Source organism: Amblyomma maculatum, chromosome 11 (genome assembly GCF_055883805.1).
Source record: "Amblyomma maculatum isolate TAMU_Amacu chromosome 11, ASM5588380v1, whole genome shotgun sequence".
Taxonomy (NCBI): Eukaryota; Metazoa; Arthropoda; class Arachnida; order Ixodida; family Ixodidae; genus Amblyomma; species Amblyomma maculatum.
This window is the reverse complement of record NC_139354.1, coordinates 53447054-53469480: the sequence shown is the minus strand read 5'-3', so window position 1 is coordinate 53469480 and position 22427 is coordinate 53447054. Positions and strand designations below refer to the sequence as shown.

At 45.8% G+C, this 22427-nt stretch overlaps 1 protein-coding gene across 1 annotated transcript; it reads left to right on the top strand.

Annotated features, from left to right (window-relative positions):
* Positions 1 to 7555: 7555 nt before the first annotated feature.
* Positions 7556 to 18924, top strand: LOC146173822 (uncharacterized). Its single transcript, XM_084583229.1, has 2 exons — positions 7556 to 8445; positions 16590 to 18924. Exon 1 carries the CDS (start codon positions 7736 to 7738, stop codon positions 8420 to 8422), a length of 687 nt encoding a protein of 228 aa, XP_084439355.1. The 5' UTR covers positions 7556 to 7735; the 3' UTR covers positions 8423 to 8445; positions 16590 to 18924.
* Positions 18925 to 22427: the final 3503 nt, after the last annotated feature.

Genomic DNA, 22427 nt, shown 5'->3' with positions numbered 1-22427 from the left:
TTTAAGCAAGTCATTATTGTATTTACATTTCTATAAGCGTTATCGAGCATTTAGCCGGGTGATACCAGCTGGTACGAGCAGACTCCCAACTGAAGGTGAGTTGTGCCCGTTGATTCCACTCGACCACCAAGTGGGACAGGCGCTTACTTTCAGCTGCAAGACGTATGAAACCAGTTAAGCTTTTAGTATTTAAGGCGTCCTCGTTGTTCCGAATAAATCAGTTGCAAGTAGCGCCCTGTTATGTCTCTCTTGACTGATTGTGGTGTTTCTGTAGCCCTTTACATAAATTTACGAGCACGAACCAACTAGCCCCGCAACGCATTTTACTGGAACTCTGTCAAAGTCAATGCGCTAGCGATGGATCTGAAATTCGAAAGCGATCATTTCCACAAACTTAAAAAAAAGGTAAAATATTTTCTGCGCCTCCCTTGAGTCTAATACTTGACTGTGATGGTCTTCAAACACAAAGGAAGCGCGTGACAAGCTTTGCACAACCTTGTAATTTTGTGTTTCTACCCGTTTGAGTGTATCAGCATCTCTTCCGTAGGCTTGAGCGGAAAAAAGTAGTTTTTAAGTTCCCCTGAACATGTTAAAGGTTGAAGGAAAGGACTCGAGCAACCAAATATTGATGTCACATTTGCGTGACATGTTGTTGCTTTTCGTCGTATTGTAATAAGGAAGTAATTACTAACTGACATCCACCCATTCACAGCCATACGGCTAGAAAGCAAACCTATACGGCATTTTAGGAAACTTCGTAGTGTAAGAATAACTCGCCCTCGGCCGGGGACCAAGCCCGGAACCACCGCCTTTCCGGGGCAGTCCCTCTACCAAGCGAGCTAACGAAGTTGTCAGCAGACCAGATGGTGGAGCGAAAGCGAATTGATCGGTAACTCGAAGTGGGAATGATGTTGGCCGAATACCCAGGGAAATCCTCCAATGGGAAGTAGATTTGTAATAAGGGAGTTATGATTTATTGACATCTACCCAACCACTGCCGTACGGCTACAAAGGAACGCTATACCGCTTTCTCAGAAAATTCGTAAAAAAAATGGGAACTGGAGGCTCTATAAGCCACTCCCGATCTGTGAACAGCATTGTTAATCTGCGCTTGTGTTTGCAAAAGTCTTTCTTGCCCTTGTCACTGCAGCACTACATCTTTTTCAAGCAACAGCTTTATGTGGCCCATAAAAACAAAGAACAAGAGAAAGATGATGGCTACAGTAGGAATTAGAGCACTGAGCAAAGGTCCAGAGGAAGCCTTAGTTCGCAAGGCGAGCCAACATTATGACAATGGGACTTGTCTTCGTCTGGACAGCAATATTATTGATGATCGTTCTGACGTAGACAAGTATCTGCCAATGCTTCTCCGAAACCATAGTAAGCACAAAATCAATAATATAGCTAGCACAACCAAAACGCCAAACCCTGCTATCTAGGCAGTCATACACAAAATGGGTTCCCGAATAGTAAAATGGATTATGAGGGGCACTTTACATTTCTTGGCTATGGCATTTTGTCTCCTAGAATTCTGCGATGTGCACAGAGATCACGCAGTACACAGTAGATTTCATATTTTGCCTTCATTCTAATGCGGTCATAGTAGTTGGGATGGAATCCAAGGACAAATACTAAAAAGCGCATGCTAAAGAGATTTTAATCCCCGCGTCAAAAAACTCTTGCCATTATCTCGACCATACACCATAAATTTAAACTAGCACGGGAGCAAATCAGCATACTTAAACAAACACACATACAAGAATAGAGGAACTATAGCACGAGCCGAAATGCGTAGAACCAGACAAAGACATTGGCAAATTAGCGAGGCTTCAAACATTGCTTTAAATTGAGACCTTTTAACTCGAAACTTTTCAATTAAAAAGACTCCATCAGCATCCTGCGCAAGCTAAAATTGCAAAACCACTGCACATACATAGTATTATTATTTTCTGCGACACAAAAACGACCGGGTATATGCATATGCGGCAGCCTTTCTGCACCACTCCTTCTCGCAATAACTCAACACGACTTCAACCTACCTGTGGTGTGACCCCTTTACGGCATTGGAAATGAAGCGCTTACAGCACTAATTAGGCACTACAGACAAATACTGAAGCTGTACGATACGATACGTCACCACTCCAACTTATCTTACTTCGCAATGCACACAAGTACTTTAAATGCAGATTATGAACATTGTTTACCTCTGTAGACAACTGCGTAACCATGCAGACAGTTGTTCGCCTTTGTTCGGGTTCCGCTCAAGAAATGCTACATATTTGGCAGATCTAACATGTAGTTGCATTGAATAGAACTGTCCAGGCCTTCTTCTTCCGATCCTTTTAAAGCGGACACAGAGCACCCATCCTTGAGACATAGCACACTACAATGAAGCGCTCACATTAAGAAATTACCAAGACTCGAAATGGCCCTAATTACGTCTAATATCGCATGTCCACACCACTACATGAGCGTACGCACTACTGCAGTTGGAACCGCGCGCTTAATACAGCACACTTTACGACGGTGTACAATTGACGAAGCGGCCCCGGCGGGGTGGTGTAGCGAAATACGATTTCTTGTTTCACAATTGTTCTCAGCTTCATTGTAGACAGCCTTATACTGTGAAGGCCCAGGGAAAGACGTGCTCAAGCGAGTTAAAAACATGACTGTTGCACCGGGCGTGTAAACATTCTTTTTTAAATTGCATACAGGAACCCTCCCAGTCAAAACATGGATGGAAGAAAAGGCCCTTTTTGTACCTTGGGGCTCAAACTGTCTACTATGTAGGAAACTTGAAACAGTTGAGCACGTGTTCCTGGATTGTTGGGATGCGGTGTTTTACTGGGATATGTTACAAAGGACAGTTAAAAAAGATTTGCCATTGACGCCACGTGGAATTCGGTACTTGACAACTGTTAATGATGATTTTCAGTGGGACCTCATCATGCTATTGGGCCTTCAGAGTATTTGGAGGAGTAGGATGGCTTATAGACACTGTGATGTCGATGCACGATCTGTATGTGATTATTTTGCTGAACAAGTGTATAAACTAAAAGAAATTTTGAAGCAGCAAGACGCTGCGGAGGAGGTCTTGAGTCTGATGGGCGAACTTGTGGTAATGAAAGTCCATTAGACACGGTTGTCAGCCAAGGGGCATGGCAACCACGATCTTTTACTGATGTATTTGTACCAATTCATGCAATAAAGAAAAAAAATCCGGGGTGGTGTAGTGATTACGATGCTTGACTACAGTTCTGAAGGATGCGAGATCGAATCAGTGGAGGCGAAAAGCAAGGCGCCCGTGTGCTTTGCGATGTCAGTGGACGCTAAAGAACCCCAGGCGGTCGAAATTGCCGGAGTTCGCCACTACGGTCTCTCATAGTCTAAGTCGCTGTGGGACGTTAAACCCTGCAGACCAAACCAAACCACAATTGAAGAAGCATGTCAAAGAAAAGTAAAGTATACACCGACCTCCGGCATAGAGAGCAATGATAAAGAAGAAGCAGTGACTAAAGTTACGGGGGCCAGAGCTTTAACAACAGCATTGAATAAATGAAAAACACAAATTGCAGGCACAGTTGGCCCCCTGCCTGGTTCCTGTTTCACTGGGAGAAAACATACTCAGACATTTTGTTTTATGCTTTATTTTTACACTTCGCTCATGCGTATCTAACGTCACACTGATTGCAGCCTACATAGGCCAGAATTGTCAGTACCTGGCTCCTTCTTGCAGTGCAACTCAGTAGCAGTGGTGCCGCTTCGCAAATGGTCCCGCCATGTTCTCAGCATACTTCACCGCATGAAGTACGCGGTACCTATAGTGCGGTGAAGCATCCTAAAAACGCAGCGAGTCAGCGTCGAAGTAGAATCCCGCAATATCTCGCGGACTCTCACGACGTGGGACGCTTCTCGCGGACGTACAGACAGAACACTGACGAGTCATGAGCCAATAAGGATTTTGCAGTAAAATAGCATAGTGTATTGTTCTCATTTGTTCCAAAGCGAGGTTATTACAGTTACCATTGAGACGACATTACGTTGAAAACCTGTAATGCCCCATGTGGTGTCCGGCGTCCTGTCCACTACTATTGACAATCATCCTGACAGCCACACCATGGACGTAAGAAACGTATCTTAGTTCTAATTGTCCAGCGTCATGCCAGCGCGGTTGTCATGGAGACCGCCACAGCTAGTTAGTCGTAACTAGTGATCGATAATGATTGTTAGTGGATAGAGACAGTTATGATAATGATAATGACAAAGATGTCCGGCTATGAGGTCCCCAGGCGACTCAAGCATATACGAAGCTGACACCGCCGGGCGTCCGCGCGGCGCCTTTCATTGCCGCTACAGCATACTGAAGCAGATACAGTTGAGTAAGAATCAACGGCGTTTCAAATTAGTTTACATCAACGTTCTTAGAGACTAAGAACGTTGGTTTACAGGAAAGAAAAGGCACAGCATCTGTCACAAGCGTTAGCCAGTAGCCAACACTAGCCAGGAGCGAAGTCACTATTAGCCTGTAGTCAGAACTGCGGCGGTCTCACACTGCGCATGCCTGGCCTCCATGCTGCGCCTTTCATTTGGCTCTTCCTCGAATGCCACACCACACAGCATACAGAAGCAGACACAGTACATAAGGTAAGATAGAGTCCAAGGACAAACTCCGCCCGTACCACTAATTTATCGCAGGTGCAGACGCAATATAGCATTCATCAGCTGCATTTCAAAATGGTTTACAGGAAAGAAAAGACGCAGTATCTGACACAATTCTTCGCGGACACCTTATCGAAACCGTACGAAAAGGAGGAAGGTGGGAGTGTAGAATGAAAGAGGTGCCGTAGTGGAGGGCTTTGGACCACCAGGCAGTGGTTTCTGCCTCAGCGCAGTTCAGTGCTCCAAATTGCACATAGAATTTTTTAACTTGTGGGGACCTGCGCCACATATCTTTAGGGCCCGTGGGGCGCCGCACATTCAAAGGTCACGCCACTTCCCAATACTCCCTGCGCGCTACCTATTTCCCCCTCCCCGCTCGTTCGGGGTTAACCGGTCCCGCGCGAGTGGGCTATAAAGGAAGGCACGAGCAGACGTCTCGCTCTCTTCGCTTCTGCTATTCGCTCCTGCTCTTCGCTCCTGCTCTTCGCTCCTGGTCGAGCCGCTGGCTGCTCGCTCTCTTCTCTACCAGACGACTCGCGGATCGCTGCCTGCCCTCCGAGACGACGACCCCGTTGACCTGCCGCACCACCATGGACTTCCTGACGTGAGATCAAAGATGTTTGTTACACGGCCCGCTGTGCGTTTGTCTTGCGTATTCCTCGGGCAGAGGAATCGCCCACAAGCTTAGTAGGGAGATAAGGCGTTTTGGCCGCGAAGCGCTCGTAACACTGCCAAGGAAAAGAAGCAAGGAGTACAGACCTTATAATAGCTTGTCTTGAATGGCCTATCGGCCATCAGTTGGACGGGTTTCGAAGAGGCGCGAGTAACAAAATTGGCAGGAGCTTAGCTAAGGTTAAACCTGGATACATCGAAGCGAAAAGCTTCGGTGATTCTTAAAGTTTAGCTTATGGTTATGCTTTATGATTTTGCCTACGGATATGCTTAGGGTTTAGCTTATGGTTATGCTTCATGATTAAGGCTATGGATATGCTTACGGTTTACCTTTCTGATATGCTAACGCTTTAGCTTATGTTTATGCTTTAGTCGTTTCAGACTCTGCTTTTCTGTGTCGTTTAGCGAGACGTTCATCTCGTTGTTCGGGTGTCTCGGACGCCCGTTGAGCTTTCAGCCTTTCATTTCTTCGCTCCTTTCAGCCAACTCCCGTGGTAGCACTTCTGTATCGGTATTATCGCTCTGTTCTCTTTCCATGTTGAATGAGCACGCCTATTCTCTGGAAAACGTTTATATAGCCGGCCTCCGCAATAAACATGCGCTTGCAACGAACGTCAAATATGATGCATAGCGCGCGACAGCAGCCATGTCTTAATGTAATCGAAATCACCCCGTCGGCATTCCGCTGTCTAACGGTGGCATTACAATCAGCCCCAAAGAAATATTCTACACTATTGCGTCTCCAGAGCACAGCGCTCAATGACACTTGTGCAGATGCGATGTGTTTAAGTTGCCTCATTTCCCTATGTCACCTCAGCTGCGGTGGCAGTGAATCTCGTCCGTCAAAAAGAAAGGATTTAAGTGACAGAATCGTTCCTTTTATCCCCGAGGAATTTCGTCGGAGGAAGGAAGACGGACGTTGTCCCTCTGCTGGTAACTGGCTACAAGAGGAATTTAAGTTTCCGTCGTCTTTCGATCGCGAACGAGCTGAGTACTATACACAATTCTGTTACGGCATTTTAACGCCAGCATTTTTCAGGTGGCTTTTGTACGGAGTCGTTTAGTGAGACAGACGTCCCGACCGCAACCGAAGGTATGCTTCACAGTTAATGTAGTACTCACGGATTGAAATAGGCCACTCGGAGCGCGTGGCCGTCGCTGCATGCAGCGCCGCCCGTGGATGCTCATGGAACCAAGGTGCTGTATTGTGGTATAGCGCGAGGGGGGAGAACATCTAAAAAGCAGAACTGCTCCTTCCGGTCGCCAATAAGCCGGCCTGTTGTTTACTACACTGCCTGCGTGGAGCTGCAAGGCTTGCGCTCCGAGTGTCCTATTTCAATCCGTGAGTACTGTACATGTCCGAACTGTGCGACAACTGACGCCGGCATGCCCAAAAACAATCACTGATGATTTAAATGTAAGAAGGACGAATAGGTATACAAAGAATTTATACTCCTAGACCACTTCTTTTCTACTTATAAAAATTATCGCAAACGCAATTTGAGTACCGTGCAAACATAAAGAGCCACCCAGCAGTATAGCGCCTTTCAAATTCAGGTAGTAGGTTACAAAAGTAGACCTGATGCAGTCGGAGCTAACTTCTAATCACAATTAATGGCGCTTAAACAACAATGTAGGTATCTCTACTCCACACTTGAAAATAAACGAGCCCGCAGCCTCTGCGGAACATCTGTATTTCGACTTGGCCATAGTAACCGTACAGTCCGTTACAGACAGGATATGCCTTCCATTATGATCCTTTACATCATGGCTTCCTGATCACACAAGTTCCAAATAGGCCATCACATACGTAAACACTTAATTTCTGGCACGATGGGAGCCACGTCATCGATGTTATCTGAAGAAGGGGAGAGCCCGATCCTGTGTGTAGATAATGATATGGGTAACCAGAACACATTATCAGAATACGTGCGGGATCTTCCGGATAGTATTTTGGGCCGACGACTCGATAACTTTTTTTTTGTTTCCATGAAACGTATTGTCATCGGCAACGCTTTTCGTACCTTTGGTTATTTGCTCAAAAAACTTGTAACAGACAACCACAACATTTGCAGATTTATGGCATTATCAAGCGGTCATGATTTGTAGTACAAAATTTCAGCGTTGCGCATTTCAGGAAGGTACTGGTGCTCTATATTGTGACGATGCATTTCATGCTTGACAATCTATAGACTGCAGCGTTTCGAAATATTGCCACAGTACGGCGGTCAGTCTTGATTTGTCAGTTTCACCTTCCCCTCATTATCTGCGGCCATCATTTCAAGTTAGGTTACATGTTTGACATCCAATCATTGCGCCTGCGCAAGCTGGGAGCTTTCAGTACGGCACAGTCTCGTTCCCCGGTCACTAAAAACATTATATCGTCCACGGCCGCACTGCCATCATGACACATAACGACCTGGCGACGCTACGAAATCACCTGATCCAGGTCAACCCTAACGGGCTGCATCTTTACCCAGCCCTGTTTCAACCAATGGGTTCAAGCATCCAAAGACTGCCCGTCGGTACAGATCTAGGCCCCATACTCAATTACCTTCGCACGGCTACAACGGTAGAAGAAAGCCTAGCTCGCATAGCCCGGATGTACCTTTGGCTGATGCCGCGCAACATCTTACGCCCATGGCGGATGTATCACCTCGGTTCACGTGCATACTTGAATATTCACTGCCCAACGCTGTTCCATAAGATTGAAGTTGCACTGAATCTTTCGCACTGCACTGTGGCGGCAATGGCGTGGAACACCCTGTTCGGTGTGTTCTATGCGTGTTTTCTCATCAGGGGCCCCGAGCCTTGCTGCGTGGAGCACGATGTCATTTGCTTGGCGCTGTGGTCTGGACTGCCTCTTCTGGCCATTCGAGCGACGGGTATCATCACGGAGCAGCTCTTCAATCACATTCTGGACACGGCGCTGCTCGGGATTGACTTCAGCATTGTTCCCGGGATTCATGAAAGCTTAGATGATGTTTTTCGAGTCGGACGTGAGCTGGAACCAAAACCTCCGAACAATTTGGCCGAGGGCAACAGCAGAGTGCAGCCTTACGAGGACGCAGCCACAGGACCATCAGCCTGAATGTGAAACGAAGGCACCCAACGGTAAGCATCTGGGCCATTGCTTTCTTGCTGTAGTAGTTTTATTTCACCACATGGCAGAGATTTGGTCAAGATAAACAGCCTCCCCGACTCTCGGTTGCAGTGTTTCCCGCAGTGTTTTAACGTAGTTTAAAAATCTAATGAAAGTCTCTTAGTCTTGCTACCACTTGATGTTTTGTCGAGCACGGTGGATGAGAGCAGTGCTGTTAAATATATATATATATATATATATATATATATAACACCACAAAGACAATTTTAATGAAGGCACTGTGTTTGAGCTATTATGTGTTAACTTTTCATCTCGTCCCGATGTTCTACGCAAAAGGTGGAAAGCACAAACAGCTCATGCAATTTGTTCGCATTCGTGGCTAGCAATACCCAGCAATACGTTTGACGGATGTAAAATGAAACGTTCCTTAGGATTCTTGCTACCGAAAACTGCAGGATTTAAAATAAAGCTAATGTATGAAAGCTTCGTAAAAAAATTGCACCCGGGAATTCACATTTTCGCTTCGGTGCTGATAACTGGGTCATGAGGTATGTTGCTCTGCCAGATCACACTACAGTCATACAATAAAACACGTGCGCTAAAAACATCGTAGCAGCGAGCAGTGGCGCCGGATACTTATCTAAGACACAAGACGTTATCTATATATGAATCTACCGGTGTCAGCTTCTTTTTTTTTTCGGCGCCAGCCTTTTCGTTTACGAAAGCCCTGCACCTGTTTTTTGTGTTTGCTCATTTTCGTACCCATAGTTGGAATTGCTGTAGCATAAAATGTTGAAAGTTGAGAAGGGAAAGGGCAGTCTGCTACTTGCGAGCTCGGTGGACTGCAATACGCCGAAATAAAAAAACACAGCACGAAACAATCCAAATCACAGATAGATGAAAAGATAACAGCTTGAGCTATAAATAAGACATGTGCTTCTCGTGTAGTCATATGTTCTAAATACCTTCCAGCACTGGGCGATAAATCAGCTGATAATAAACGAAGTCGAGGAGCAGTTTCCTACAAGGGGGGTAAATTCTTATCTTCATTTTCATTTCAGAGCTACCCCAGTGTTGAAAAATCAAAAATGTAAGTTTTAGCTATGCATAGAAGTAAGCTAGGCCGTCTTATCTTAGTGGACGGCAATTGCTATTAACGGCACGCACCGCATTTCCATATGCAGCCCACGCTGCGGCCCAGCCGCCAATGAGACAACGGCCTGGTAGATTCCAGCAAACACTTTAGGTCACGCATAAGCCAGCGAACATAGTACCCTATGTGAGTGGACCTATAAATTATTAACAAAGGTAAATCATGAACCTGTTAACCTTTAGGCGACCGTAGAGAATATATTTTCCACCGGATACAAATCACTCTGCAGCACGTTGAAACGTGTGATTGGTAACAGTATAGTAGCAATATATAGTGTGACCCCTTGTAAACATCAACAAAATGTAGTGTTTATATATATTCTAGTTGATAATGCTTAGCTTTTCTGAAACATTGGGGCATTTTTAGCTTGAGATTATTTGTGCGCGCGGCTTTCGTTGATGTTGGGAAAGGTTGAAGGTCACCGGAGAAGGGGTAGGCAGCGAACGCGATGGTTAGATAGCATCCTCGAGGCGCTGCAGATGACATTATGTGATGTTGGGAAGATAGTGAGAGACCGGAAAGCGTGGCGTGATATGGTCCAAAGGGTCACGAAGAGTCGGACACATGAACGACTTAACTGAACTGAACTGAATGGGCAGTTGTCAGAAAAGTAAATAATTTATATACAATTAAAAGTTTCAACCTTTCTCAGTACTACGATAAAATTTTAGTGTCTTGATTCAGCTTTCACGTGAAATGAATATAGTCTGTTACCGACCTATCGCGTGGGAAGGTATTTCCTTGTGGGCTTTCGGTGAAATCTCAAGAACTTGCTTACCCTGTTTCTGTCGAAATGGCTGAGCGTTTCATGGCAGAACTGCTTTGAAACTCTTTTTCGCTCACTCATAATGTAGACCAGTGAACAGGCATAAAGAAGACGGTATTGAAGAGCTAGTGACTGTTGTTACCTGTTCGCAAAGTTAACACGGCTGCCCCCAATTCCTTACATGAGTCGCTGTCTAAAAAAAAAGAATAATGCGCTTGATCTAAAAGTGACTAGCAGTGACCTGTGGCTATTACCAACTGCATACATTACATTCAGGCACCCGTCCATTGTTACTACCTCCGAAACTATTACGGTGCATGTGAACAGAAAGCCTCGAAAGTGACTTATATCATTCTTCATTCAACCCTCGTGCTATTTAGGACTAGTTATTAGGAAAGTTGATACTCATGATTTAAGCTCATGAGTATACACTTATGAGTGTACGGAATGACTCCGAAAAAGATGAGAGGGGCTCCGTACCACGTACGAGCTCCCGGTTGAATCCGGCCTGAATTTTGGGGGATTAAGACCTTAGTTCACGGAGAAGCACGTTTGCTGGTCGTACTCACCTAGAGCATAAAAAGATCTATTGCCATATAATTCACCCCAATCGATAATTGTGAGCACCGGGATCGGTAAACTCTGAATACAGTCCGCACTGTGAAAATCACGTGTACGCCCTCCCAATTTTTGACCTGAACGCCCAAGCGTCGACCGTCGAGTCGATAAGCGCCGTACGACGGAACACGGCGGTGAAATGAGCGAGAATACACGCGTGCGCGCAATGAGCACTCCAGTGCAGCTGTCCTTTGCCAAGCTGTTCTGGGAACCAGACCTTACACCTGATTCTTTTGAGTACCGTAATCGTCATCATCCTCTTTCTGTTCTGAACGCTTCCATCAAGTTATAATTAAGCGGTCAGGTGGTAGCGCTGGATGAAATGCGATATAAGCCCGCTGATTATACTACATGGGTATCAGCATTTTGTTTCTTTTTGCTTATCAATTCAAACCTGCCTCTCGTAGAGGAAAGCAGGTAGTACCACGTGGCCTTTTCTGCTCTTTTCCTAGCGGCATGCAGAAAACAGAAGGAAATGCGATAACGCACAAAAAAACAGCTGGGGTAGGATCCGGTTCCCGTAACAGCCTGGCAGAGGACAGATGCACCGTGCTTTCAGGTTAAAAATGTGGGAGGGTGTACGGTATGTGTAAGATAGTTTAAGGAAAGCATCGGCCTGGCTTGAGGCTGCTGGTTTCCTTGGGCCAGTTGTTCTCGCTGTTGCAAAAACACTCTTGAAGAAGTGAAGTCCAGGACTGCTAAGGAAGCAAAACCTCTCCGAAGCCTCAAGTAAGACTGAAATTATGCTCTGCGTGCACAAAAGCTCCCATGTCTTGAAAGAGGTGGCAAACCGGCCCAACGTGTCGTCGTTCTTTTTCGCCCCTCGGAAGCTTCACTAGTTTGCCCGACGCATCACCGGTGAAATTGAAAAAAAAATAAAGAGGCACGGACACCGCTTGCGGAAGGTGCTACAGGCGTTGTGAACGAAATCTCCTTGACGTGTGGCAGGTCTTACATCGGACAGACAGGCAGTGCGGCAGTCACTGGCTCCGGGAGCACGCAATAGCCCTAAGGAATATGGAAGGTACTAACATTGTCGAGAACTGCATTACTTGCAAGAATTGTGCACCGATATTTTCGGAAGTGAGGAATTTGTGCTGTTGAAGAATAAAAAAACACTCGTGAAAAGATAGTGGCATACTATATTCCGAGAGCTGAGTTAGAATCTATTAGCAACGGTTTCTTTGTATAGCACAGGGAAGGCTCTGCTTTGAAGATTTTTGCGATAAAGGTCTGACGAGTCTCTTCGTTTTCCTTTTTTCTTACATGTTCTGGCTGTGTGCGCGTCGCTAAATGAACATTTGTCATTAGGCGCTGTGTTCGCCCTTCTTCTCTCTCCTTTTATTTTGTCGTGCGCCGTTGCGCTGAAAACAGAGCCTAACACTATTTGCTGCAAGCACTCTCAAACACTTATTCTGATGATCACTTTCGGTTTCTGATGAAGCTTTGAAGGCAGCTTCCGAGCGGCTACACTAGTAACAAATGGTCAGGTATCGTTGCTACGCGACAATGCTTTATAAAAACCGGAAACACCCAATTTCCCTCAAAGCTGTACATTGAAACGTTACGGATACTGTTTGACTGCCAAGGATGAAACAGGTCAAGGGTAACGGGTTCCCATACGATGTTCACCTCCACTCTGTTCCCTGCTTCGCAAATTTCTGCTAGAGGTAGACACCATTCCGAGCCCGGAAGGAAGAATATTCCCATAGGTGTAAATTGTTCTTCATAAAACTTCATTCAATATTTCTTCTTGAACACATCTTAGGAGACCTGCATAAATCTTTTCATAGATTTAATTTATTACCAGAAGAAACACTATGGCCTTTTAATGTTTAATGTTCAACTCCAGATTTCAAAGACACCACAGAAGGCAAAAATTCAGGTTCTCTTCATCTAGCATTGCGCTTCATTACGAATTGTTTGACGGCTACCGTTTACGCACGTTTTGAATACTTCGTGAATCAAATCAATCAGGTCAACAAGGTTCATTTACTTTAAAGACCCCTATTCAAGGGTAATACATAAGATGTGTGTTACAGAATACAGTGTATGGTTTATTGTGAAATCAGTTGTTACATTTTGAGAAAACTGATGGACAGGTGACTCTTGCAGCTTGGTGGGGAAGGCCGCTCCGGTCAGATGGCAACAGGAAAAAGAATGAGCCTGAAAACTGTAGCGCTCTCCGCGCGTTGACGGAAAACTTGAAGCAGATGACCGGAGTAGTGGAGGTATGCGCGTGCGGCGTATGATGTAACGCGCTTGGTTCAATGAGCTATTGAAAAACTTTTGAAAAAGACGGAGGCTAGCAATACGCTAGCGATGTGATAGAAGTGAGAGGCTAGTTTCTACTTTCAGGGATAACGCACACACGTCAATATGCATATGCGGAGTGAATGAACCGTGAAGCTCAATTCTGGAGCTCTTCGGGATCAATCTTAAAAATGCTTGATGTGGATCCCAAGCGAGTGAGGCATATTCGACTTTGTCTGATGAGAAATTTAGATGCTAGTAATTTCAACTGTTGGTAAAGTGCGCGTTCCAGATCAGATCATTTCTACTATCATGCCTAGTTTTTCATAGTAATTGCCCGTTTTCATTTGGTACATAACCTATTGTGAAGGCGGAAGGAAACTGTAGTGAACTCCGGGTTATATGAATTTGCATTTTTGGGGGTAATGAGTCTTTAATATCCTTTTGATCAGTTGGAAGAGCTTGTTCACCAGAGGTATTAATAACTGTACGATGAATACAGCACCAGGCAGTTTCAAATGTCAGTGCTTTGGACACAGCTCCTTTTCTTGCCGGGGCAAACCGGCTCTTGTCACATACGGAGAAAAAAGCACACTAACGGCAGACGTGAGCACACACCGAAATGTAAAAACTGCAATGGTGCACATGGCGCGTACTCCAGGTCGTGCCCGGTTTTGAAGACTGAAAACTAAATCATCACCTTGCAAACAACAGAAAACCTGACATACCCTAAGGCAAGAAAACGACTCTCCTTTCAACAGAAGGGCACATACTCTGATTCGGTGACGTGGGGACCCCCACCGCCTTCAGTTTCAGTCGGCACACAGGTTGATACAATGAACTATTGTGTCGACATCCAGTGGCTTCGACATCCAGGTCCCCACCCTGTCCGGAGAAGCCAGTGGCCCAGGCCACACGGCTAAAACTCTCGAGCGATGATCATTCAATCAGCGCCGAAAGTCCTCAGTCATTACCTTCGGCAGCGACATCCCTGGCGACAGACACCCAGAACAGTTCTGCTTAACTGTTGCCCCGCCCTACCACGAAGGCAGCTGTTGTTCCACGAGCCTCTGCCACAGGAACGGAGCCTGGCTCAATGCTGCCATCAAAATACACACGGGAAGGCTTCAGGCCATCGCGACCGAGAAGCGTCCTCCGCGTCCACCGGGGAGGATATAGATGTTGGCGAGAACCTGCCAACATCCAAAAGTCAGATATGGGCGGCGACTCCGCGAAAATTGAGCGCCACGAGAACGACGATAGATTCAACTCCTGATTCGCCACCAGTCGTTCGCTAAAAGCTATACTATGGGTGCATAGTGTACGGCTCAGCAAGACCGTCCTATCTGAAACGACTGGATCCTGTCCATAATCTCGGTCGACGCTTGTCGTGCGGAGCTTACAGGAAATCCCCTGTAGTCGGTCTTCATGTAGAAACAAATGAGCCTGCCCTGGAAAATCTAAGCAGCACAAACATTCACATACGTCCTTAAATTCCCTTCACAGCCAAAACACCTATATTATTCCATAGTCACAAAGTGCACATCCAGGACAATCTTCCATAACAAGCCCCGGGCAACAAAACCACTACTCTTGCGTTTTCAGGAAAAATGCCGGGACCTATATATAACGAATGAAATCCTCAGTATTGCCACAAAACACGAACCCCTCCCTCCATAATACACTCTCCCCATAAGTTTTGACCTGACGCTAACAAAAGTTTTAAAATGCGCACTCCATATGAACACATACTGCAAGAATGCCTGGAACTGAAAAGAGAATATAAGATTTACACTGCATTTTGCACAGGCTGTTCAAAAACCGATGAATAGGTTGGAAGTATTATAGTTCAACATAAAACAAGAAATAACAAGACTACCTCATTGTGCATCAGTTTTCACTGCAGAGGGTTACGCTGTTTTTGCTGCTGTGGAAAAGTAAGGAATGAAAACATTATAAATAGCATCATCTGCACAGATTGTGCTCGAACTAGGAGCCTCCTTCTCATCTAGCTGATCGACGTGGTGGGGTACTAGTTAGGGCGCTCCTCTGTTCTGCCCAAAGATGCGAGATGAAATCCTGACCACTGTGGTAGCTTTTCGATGGAAGCGAAAATAAGGGCACCCGTGTGCTATGCGCTGAATGCATTCGTTATTAAAACGCCCGATGGCTGATATTTCCGGCGCCCTCCACAATGGCCTTCATCATATCATGAGTCGTTTTGTGGCGCTAAACCTCATTAACTACAAAACTAAACTTCTCATCTAAAACAATTATCCTGCCAGGAGTGGAAAGCCCTGCACACTCACTTGGTCACAAAACTGATTGAAACTGGCTTGCAATGAGAGACGCGTCCGGCCGTGGCTGTATATTATAGTTTTCTGTGAACGTAGTGAAGCATGCCGTTCATAGATAAACGCAATGAAATTTTGTGCATCAAAAGCCTTCCCTTCTTGATAAAAAACTATTGATAATCTATATTGAAAAATATGGCGCACCGGCAGATTTATTTCTTTTCTCATGCATCCGTGTTATTTCATCGAAATATAATTGTGGTACTGTAGAAGAAAAACTCGCGAAAGGTCGCACCTGTTCTTGCGAAGCTTTAACGTCGTAATCAGCTCATGATAGCCCAGTTGGCTTATGCGCCATCAAACCCTACACAAACAACAATCTTCTGGCGGGGCTTTAACCTGGAGCTTGGTGCAGGATGGCCTTGGTTACTTATGCGCCATTAAACCCAAAACAAACACAAAACCTTCTGACTGAGTTTCCGCGTAATATATGAGAATATATTATTGGGTAAAAACCAGAAATGTTTTAACAGTTTGAAAAAAAAATGTTTCATTTTAGTGACTTGGAAACGCAATTCTAAATCAAAGCTTCGCCGAACTGTAGTAGTCGTTGTCTGTAACTATTGCGACATAGTTGGAACTTGGAGTATTTGTCTGTAACTATTGCGAAATACTGGGAAAGTGGAGTATACGGCACTGCTCTTATCTCTCTTTTCGGACGTACAAATATGCAATGCGGATGTTGTTCATTAAATTGTAGAATTTTGTGAATTGTCAGCGCTATCTTTAATATGTACTGGAGGAAAAAGGAAGAATGCCGGCTGACTTAAAAAGTGGTTTGCTAGAGTCAGACGATTAGGAGTAAGTAATCTTTTATCGTTCTCTTCTGCTGTCGGACCACCTGTTGGAGATATATTGAATATGTGTTAACCCATGACCCTGTGCAATGCGACAATTGGCTTTGTATAATAGCAAAGTAGTGTGTGAGGAGGAGCAATAAATCGCGCCTGAAATAATATATGGTAACCATATGATAACATTGTGCAAACTTGATTCAATTGATTTTTCCAGTGCATGTGTAAAGCGGCGGCAGTGAGTTGGCGGCGGTGTGCAGCGTGCTTCCAGTTCTGCATGGTCCCCATATAACTGACCGGAAAGAAGGCGGACATGATGCGCATGATGCGACAGAGCAAGGGTGAGTTCGCGCTCAAGTGACGAGGCTACTTCGGCAGCAAAAACAATGGGAGCTTGAGGACAACTTCGACTGCCCAGACCTGATAGCGCAGTTCGAGATGAAGCGTAAGAGGAAAGGGAAATCCCCACCCACGCAGAAGATGGACGACCAGAGCGACGCGCCAAAGCGCAAGAAGAAATTCCCGGGTTACACAGACCCACTAGGATTTGACCGTGGCCTGGACCCTGACCGCATCATAGGGGCAAATTATAGTTTTGTGGAGCTCCCGTTCTACATGAAGTGGAGGGAGTGCGACAAATTTTACATGATGCCTGCGCGTGTGCCCAACATCCGTTGGCCGCAGGTGGTTATTCTCTTCTACGAGGAGCGCATCACTTGAGACACCAGCGGAAACTGTGATGAAGAGACCGAGAAAGCGGCCAAGGCTTAGCGAGCGATCCCCCTCCCTTTCACCGCCTCCTTTTTACTCTGCGCAGCCGATTGTTTTTTGTTTTGCCTTCTTCACTGGTCGGCGCCTGTCCCGAGGAATAATAATTTTCTGCTGTTTTTATTTTCTGGTAATGTGCAGATGAAACCTTCTTTTTCTGTCTTTTGACTAAACACGTCTAACCATTTTCATGCCGTTTTGAAGAGGCGCGCTTAAGTGGATGGGTGAAGTGCTTCTATCGTAAGAATTTTATGTAGCCACCTGTTCTGGGCGCCCTATTTCTTTAATTTTGGCTGTCAACTCTGGTTTTTCCCTATCAGTTTGCAACTCTTTCTCTTCCTACGCAATCACCTGCAACGTTGCACATGCCTTGAACACTGCCCTTAGTTTTTTCTTCCATTCTCTGAAATCTTTTTTGGTCAGCGAAACGTGAAGGCAAGTCTATTTATTTTGCACTCAATCACAACATACGCACCCACTGTCAGGAACAGTGTACAGAAGACCTTACGCATCTTATATGCCACTGAGCACCGTTTTCACGAGAAAGAAACAATATTACGCATATTCCAAACTACGGCATGCCTACCTTAGCAGATGAAATCTTATCTAGCACTCAATACAACATTCCATTGCTACTTATGGCAGTGAGAGCAGCCTACTTTGAGTAGTGTCAGAGGTCGACTTACAGCGCCCAGATCGGCATCATGGCAAGCACCGAGAAACAGCTTGAAGAACCGTGAAGACGCTGCACTCCCATTCCTCCACGCTCCCTAATTACCCAAACAGCGGCCGAGAGCTATGCCTTTATTCAAATAAAGGCTTCATTCATTCATTCATCGTACCCGTCGTTAAGAAAGGGATTGAACTACTGAAATCAAATGTTTTAGGGTAAAATGTCGCGCAGCCCGTTCGAGAGGAAACTCTTTGAGGCTTTATTGATAGCGGATGTTTTTTTTTTTTCTTCTATTTTGAGAAGCGTTTCACGGATGGGCGCACGAGCTAAATGCGCTGATCCGCTTCGCTCATGATTTACCCCAGCGAGCAGTGGGTGTCTGATGTTCTGTGCAAACATTACTCTTCTGACTTCAAGGTTGGCAATATAAAAACACGTGCTCTCCGGTGCACAGAAACATTCATCCAAACTCGATTGTTTGCTAATTATGGAAGAAGGGCACGAAGTTTTTATATACAGTTTAAGTTTAATCAACTTGAGTTCGATTGTCACGTACCGGATTCCAGCTCTTAAAAAAAAACCTAAGATTGTGGCTTACGTCAGACATATAATCCGCTTTATTCCTGTTTGTTACTTTGCATTTTTTATATTCGTAGCGACGATGTCAATCTACTGGAAGCCTATCAGTGTGTAACCCTTGTTCTCGTTTGAGGTTTACTTTTTTGGTAATGTTTTCCTTCCTTCGCTCGTGTGTCTGTCTCTTGCTGTTGTCCGTGTGTTTTTTATGCGCTTTCCAGGTTTAACATGTCTAACCAACTCGCCCAAATGCTGCCATTATTTCCTTCGTTGTTCCTTTAAAGCGAGTTACGTATTTCAGTTTGCTTTTTATTTATTTTGTCATTTTTCCCTTCTTGTGATACTCCCTGTGAGATGTTCTGTTGTACAAGTATAGTGACGTGTACACTTTTCTTGGAGTTTTTTCACTGTGGTCTTTATTAAAGTTGTTGCTAAAGCCACCGATCTGCCCAGCTCTGCACACAAGCGACTCGACGCTTATGCGAACTGCATACAAAAATGTACACAAAGTGAATAAAAAAAAAACATAATATTATTATGTCTGAGTCAGAGTACACAACAAGGTACTTGAAATTATTTTTCTCCTCTAGCATCCCACATATTGCTATTAGCACGCAAATGTGACTTACGGCATTACTTGCATGACAGCCCGAAATAGATTGAAGCCCTGCTTAAAACAAGCCGGATACAAGCCTGCGTGATCTCGGCTAGCATACGTGTCCTAGTAAATAGGGGGGAGGGGGGGGGGGGGTACTCCGCGAGATGTTGGTGAGGATGATATATAATATCTTACTTATTCCTAAGATGAGAATCTTGAAACATGGATGTGTATTTATTTAATGATTGAGCTGGCGTCAAGTGCATTGAGATTTATAGAGAATATCTAAAAAGTAAATGAACGTTGTAAAACAACGCTGACATGTTCATTTGCAAAAAAAAAAAAAACATTGCCACCGGAACAACGAAAATTCACAACCTTCTTTATTGTACACAGTATTCACTGAACCAGAATAATTTCGCAATCCCGCTCTTTTATTTTGCAAAAGAAAATGGAACCTTGACATTCGGTTTATCGCCCCTCCTTCAAAGATATAAATATATATCAAAAAGTTCAGGGGTTCTTGCATTGTTTTGGATGTGAAATCTCAGAACCCGGAGCGTATTCACCTCTGGGACGGGACGACCATCGAGTTCAATGACAATGGGAGTGGCGGGGCATCCGCGCGTCGTGGGGCGAAGTATAAGTAGCTCTGACTTCTGTGAGGAGCATGAGAGTCCGATGCTCTGGGTGTGTTCTTGTATGAGTGATGCGGCCCTTTGTAAAGTATCCTCTATGTCGCCATCGCTACCGTGAGTTGTCCACATTTTGATGCCGTCCGCATAAAGGGTGTGTCTGAGATTAGGTATTGTGGCCAGTTTCTAGGCGAGGGGAATGAGGGTGGAGTTGAATAAAAAAGGAGAGAGATGACGGACCCCTGTGGAGTGCTGACGCTCCTGAGGGTGTAGGGAGGGGAGGCAAGGGGGCCAGAATGAACCTCAGTCATGCGGTTCGTTAAAAAAGCCTGAATGTAAGTGCACATCCGTACACCTACGCTCAGGGGAGAAAGGGCAGTCATGATAGCCTGATGTTCGACGCGATCAAAGTCTTTGGACAGACCCAAAGCCAGGACCGCCTTTGTTGGGCCCGGAATAGCCGGTTCGAAGATGTCGTGAGTGAGCTGCTGCATGGCGTCCTGAGCGAAGAGATGGGGGTGGAAGCCCAACATGCTGTGTGGGTAAAGGTCGTTATCCGCCTGGTGAAGTGTCAATCTCGCAAGTGTCACGTGCTCGAAACGTTTCCCGAGACACGAGGTGAGCGAGATTGGGCGCAGGTTTTCTAGTTTAAGGGACTTGTTAGGTTTTGGTATAAATATTACCTTGGCGCGTCGCCAGGACTGAGGGAGGGTGCCCTCCGTCCAGCATTTGTTGAAGTAGTCTGTAACCTGTGCGATTGATTTGTCATCCAGGTTGCGGAGTATGGAATTGGAGATTTTGTCAAGTCCCGGTGCTGAATTTGTGCGGAGAGTCAAGAGGGCCGCTCTTGCCTCCGCTTCCGAAATATCAGTGTCTAGTTCCGGGTTAGGTTTTCCTGAGCAGCGGGGCATGGGGTCAGATGTGCCGGGTGAGGTGTATGTCCGCTGAGGTGTGACAAGGAGAGCGTCCGGGTCGCTGTTGTGTGTGTGTACGAGGCGTGTAACATGGTGTTGTGTAGCGTATTTAGACTGTGTGGGATCCGTGAGATGTCTCAGAAGTTTCCAAGCTCGCTTGGTGGACAGTTTTCTGGCGAGTTCATCGCAAGCTTCCCCCGAATTAGAGCGGCAGACCTCCTCTGCATGTTGTTGTATCTGCATCTGCAGTGTGGCCAGTCGCATTTTAAGCATTCTGTCTAACGTGTTGCGTTTTCAATGCTCGAGTAGGCTGTGGTATGCCTTCCAGACGTGGGCGAGGCAGGAATCTAGGGTGGGGTGTCCTGTGTGGTTGTAATTAGCCGGGTATTCTGTTGGACATCGGTCACAAGTGATTCTACCCATTCTTCGATATCCGTGATAGGTGTGTATGAGTCGTCCTTCCGCAATGCACGGATGGCGTCCCAGTTCACCACTTTGTGTGTGATGTGTGTGCAGCGGGATTGTTTAAAAGGGAGCGAGATGTTAATGATGTAGTGATCGCTTCCCAATGTGTGTTGTGTTCTTGTCCAGGTGATGCCACGGAGGAAGCGACTGAGCGTCAGGTCCGGACTGGTGTCCATGCTGACGCTGGTGCTGATCCGCGTGGGTGTGTGGAAATTGTGTAGTGAGGCGCTGCTCCTGGACTAGGGACTAGAGGCGTCGACCACGGCCCGTAGTATAGCTGTAGTCCCAGTCGGTGTGCTTGCAGTTGAAGTCTCCTCCGATGAGGAGAGGGTGCCTGCCAGCGAGTCGGTGGAGGCCCCTCAAGAGCGTCTCCAGGGAAGACATTGGATGGGATGAGGGGTGGTATATATTCGCAATGAAGATGGAGGGTACTGCGTGTGCGTGATGATTTCCGTGATTACGCAGGGTGTGTCTGACGTAATGATGTGTGTTTGGTGGGTGACTGAACGGTGAACAAGAGTGGACACTCTGGGTTTGTCCGTGGCATCTGAATGGTAGGGCATAAAACTGGAATGTGATGCCCTAGTGGCCGTATCCTGGAGAAAGATGATTTGGGATGGCGGGGTGAGGGTAGGGACAAGTAATTGGAAAGGCGCGCGCTTGCCCCGGAAGCCGCGGCAACTGCACTGGAGAATAAGTAAATTAAGTTGCTGCCCCGCCATAGTGGAGCGATTGGGATTCAAGTACGCTAGGCGTTGAAGAGGGTGGTGGTTGCGAGGGATGAAGAGGAGGTAGTGGAGGTGCGATAAGTGGTTTGGCATCGCATCTATCATTGCAGCAGTTATATATTTTTTAAATCAAATCAAGAAGTGCCAAGCACTGGCTTTACCGGAGAGTTAACACCAATTTTGTTATCGCCCGCAAGATACGAGGCAAGCAAGTACACACACTTTATCGCAACGAATGGAAAGTTTAGCATCGAGAGAAATGGTGGTGAGTTTGTCGCGGTCTTGATGGTTGTTACATGGAACAGCAAACGAGAGAGAGGAGAGAGCAAAATTATAATTTTTCCTGTTCAAAACCGCCCGCCAGGTGCCTGGAGTGCTAGGCTGGTCGACGCTTGCGCGATAACCTTCAAATCTCGCCAGACTGTTCATGTCCAAGTGTGTTACAACTAGCGCAGGTTTGACCGAAGCTATCGCTTACACTTTAATTCCAAGGCTGCAGAAGACGTATAAGAATTCCCATTTCTGGAACACCCCTTTGCCCCTTATCAAATTATTCGCAATCGCAATAATGAGTATCGTGCAGAAATAAAAGCCGCCCTACTGCATAGCGTCATAAAATTCAGGCTGTATGTCACAGAAGTACACTTGTTGCTGCCGTGTCCACATTCATCTCACAAATAGGGGTGCAATAGGCGCTC

What these genes read in the sequence shown, in the direction of transcription:
- LOC146173822 (XM_084583229.1), top strand. Translation starts at nt 7,736, where the DNA reads ATGACACATAACGACCTGGCGACGCTACGAAATCACCTGATCCAGGTC.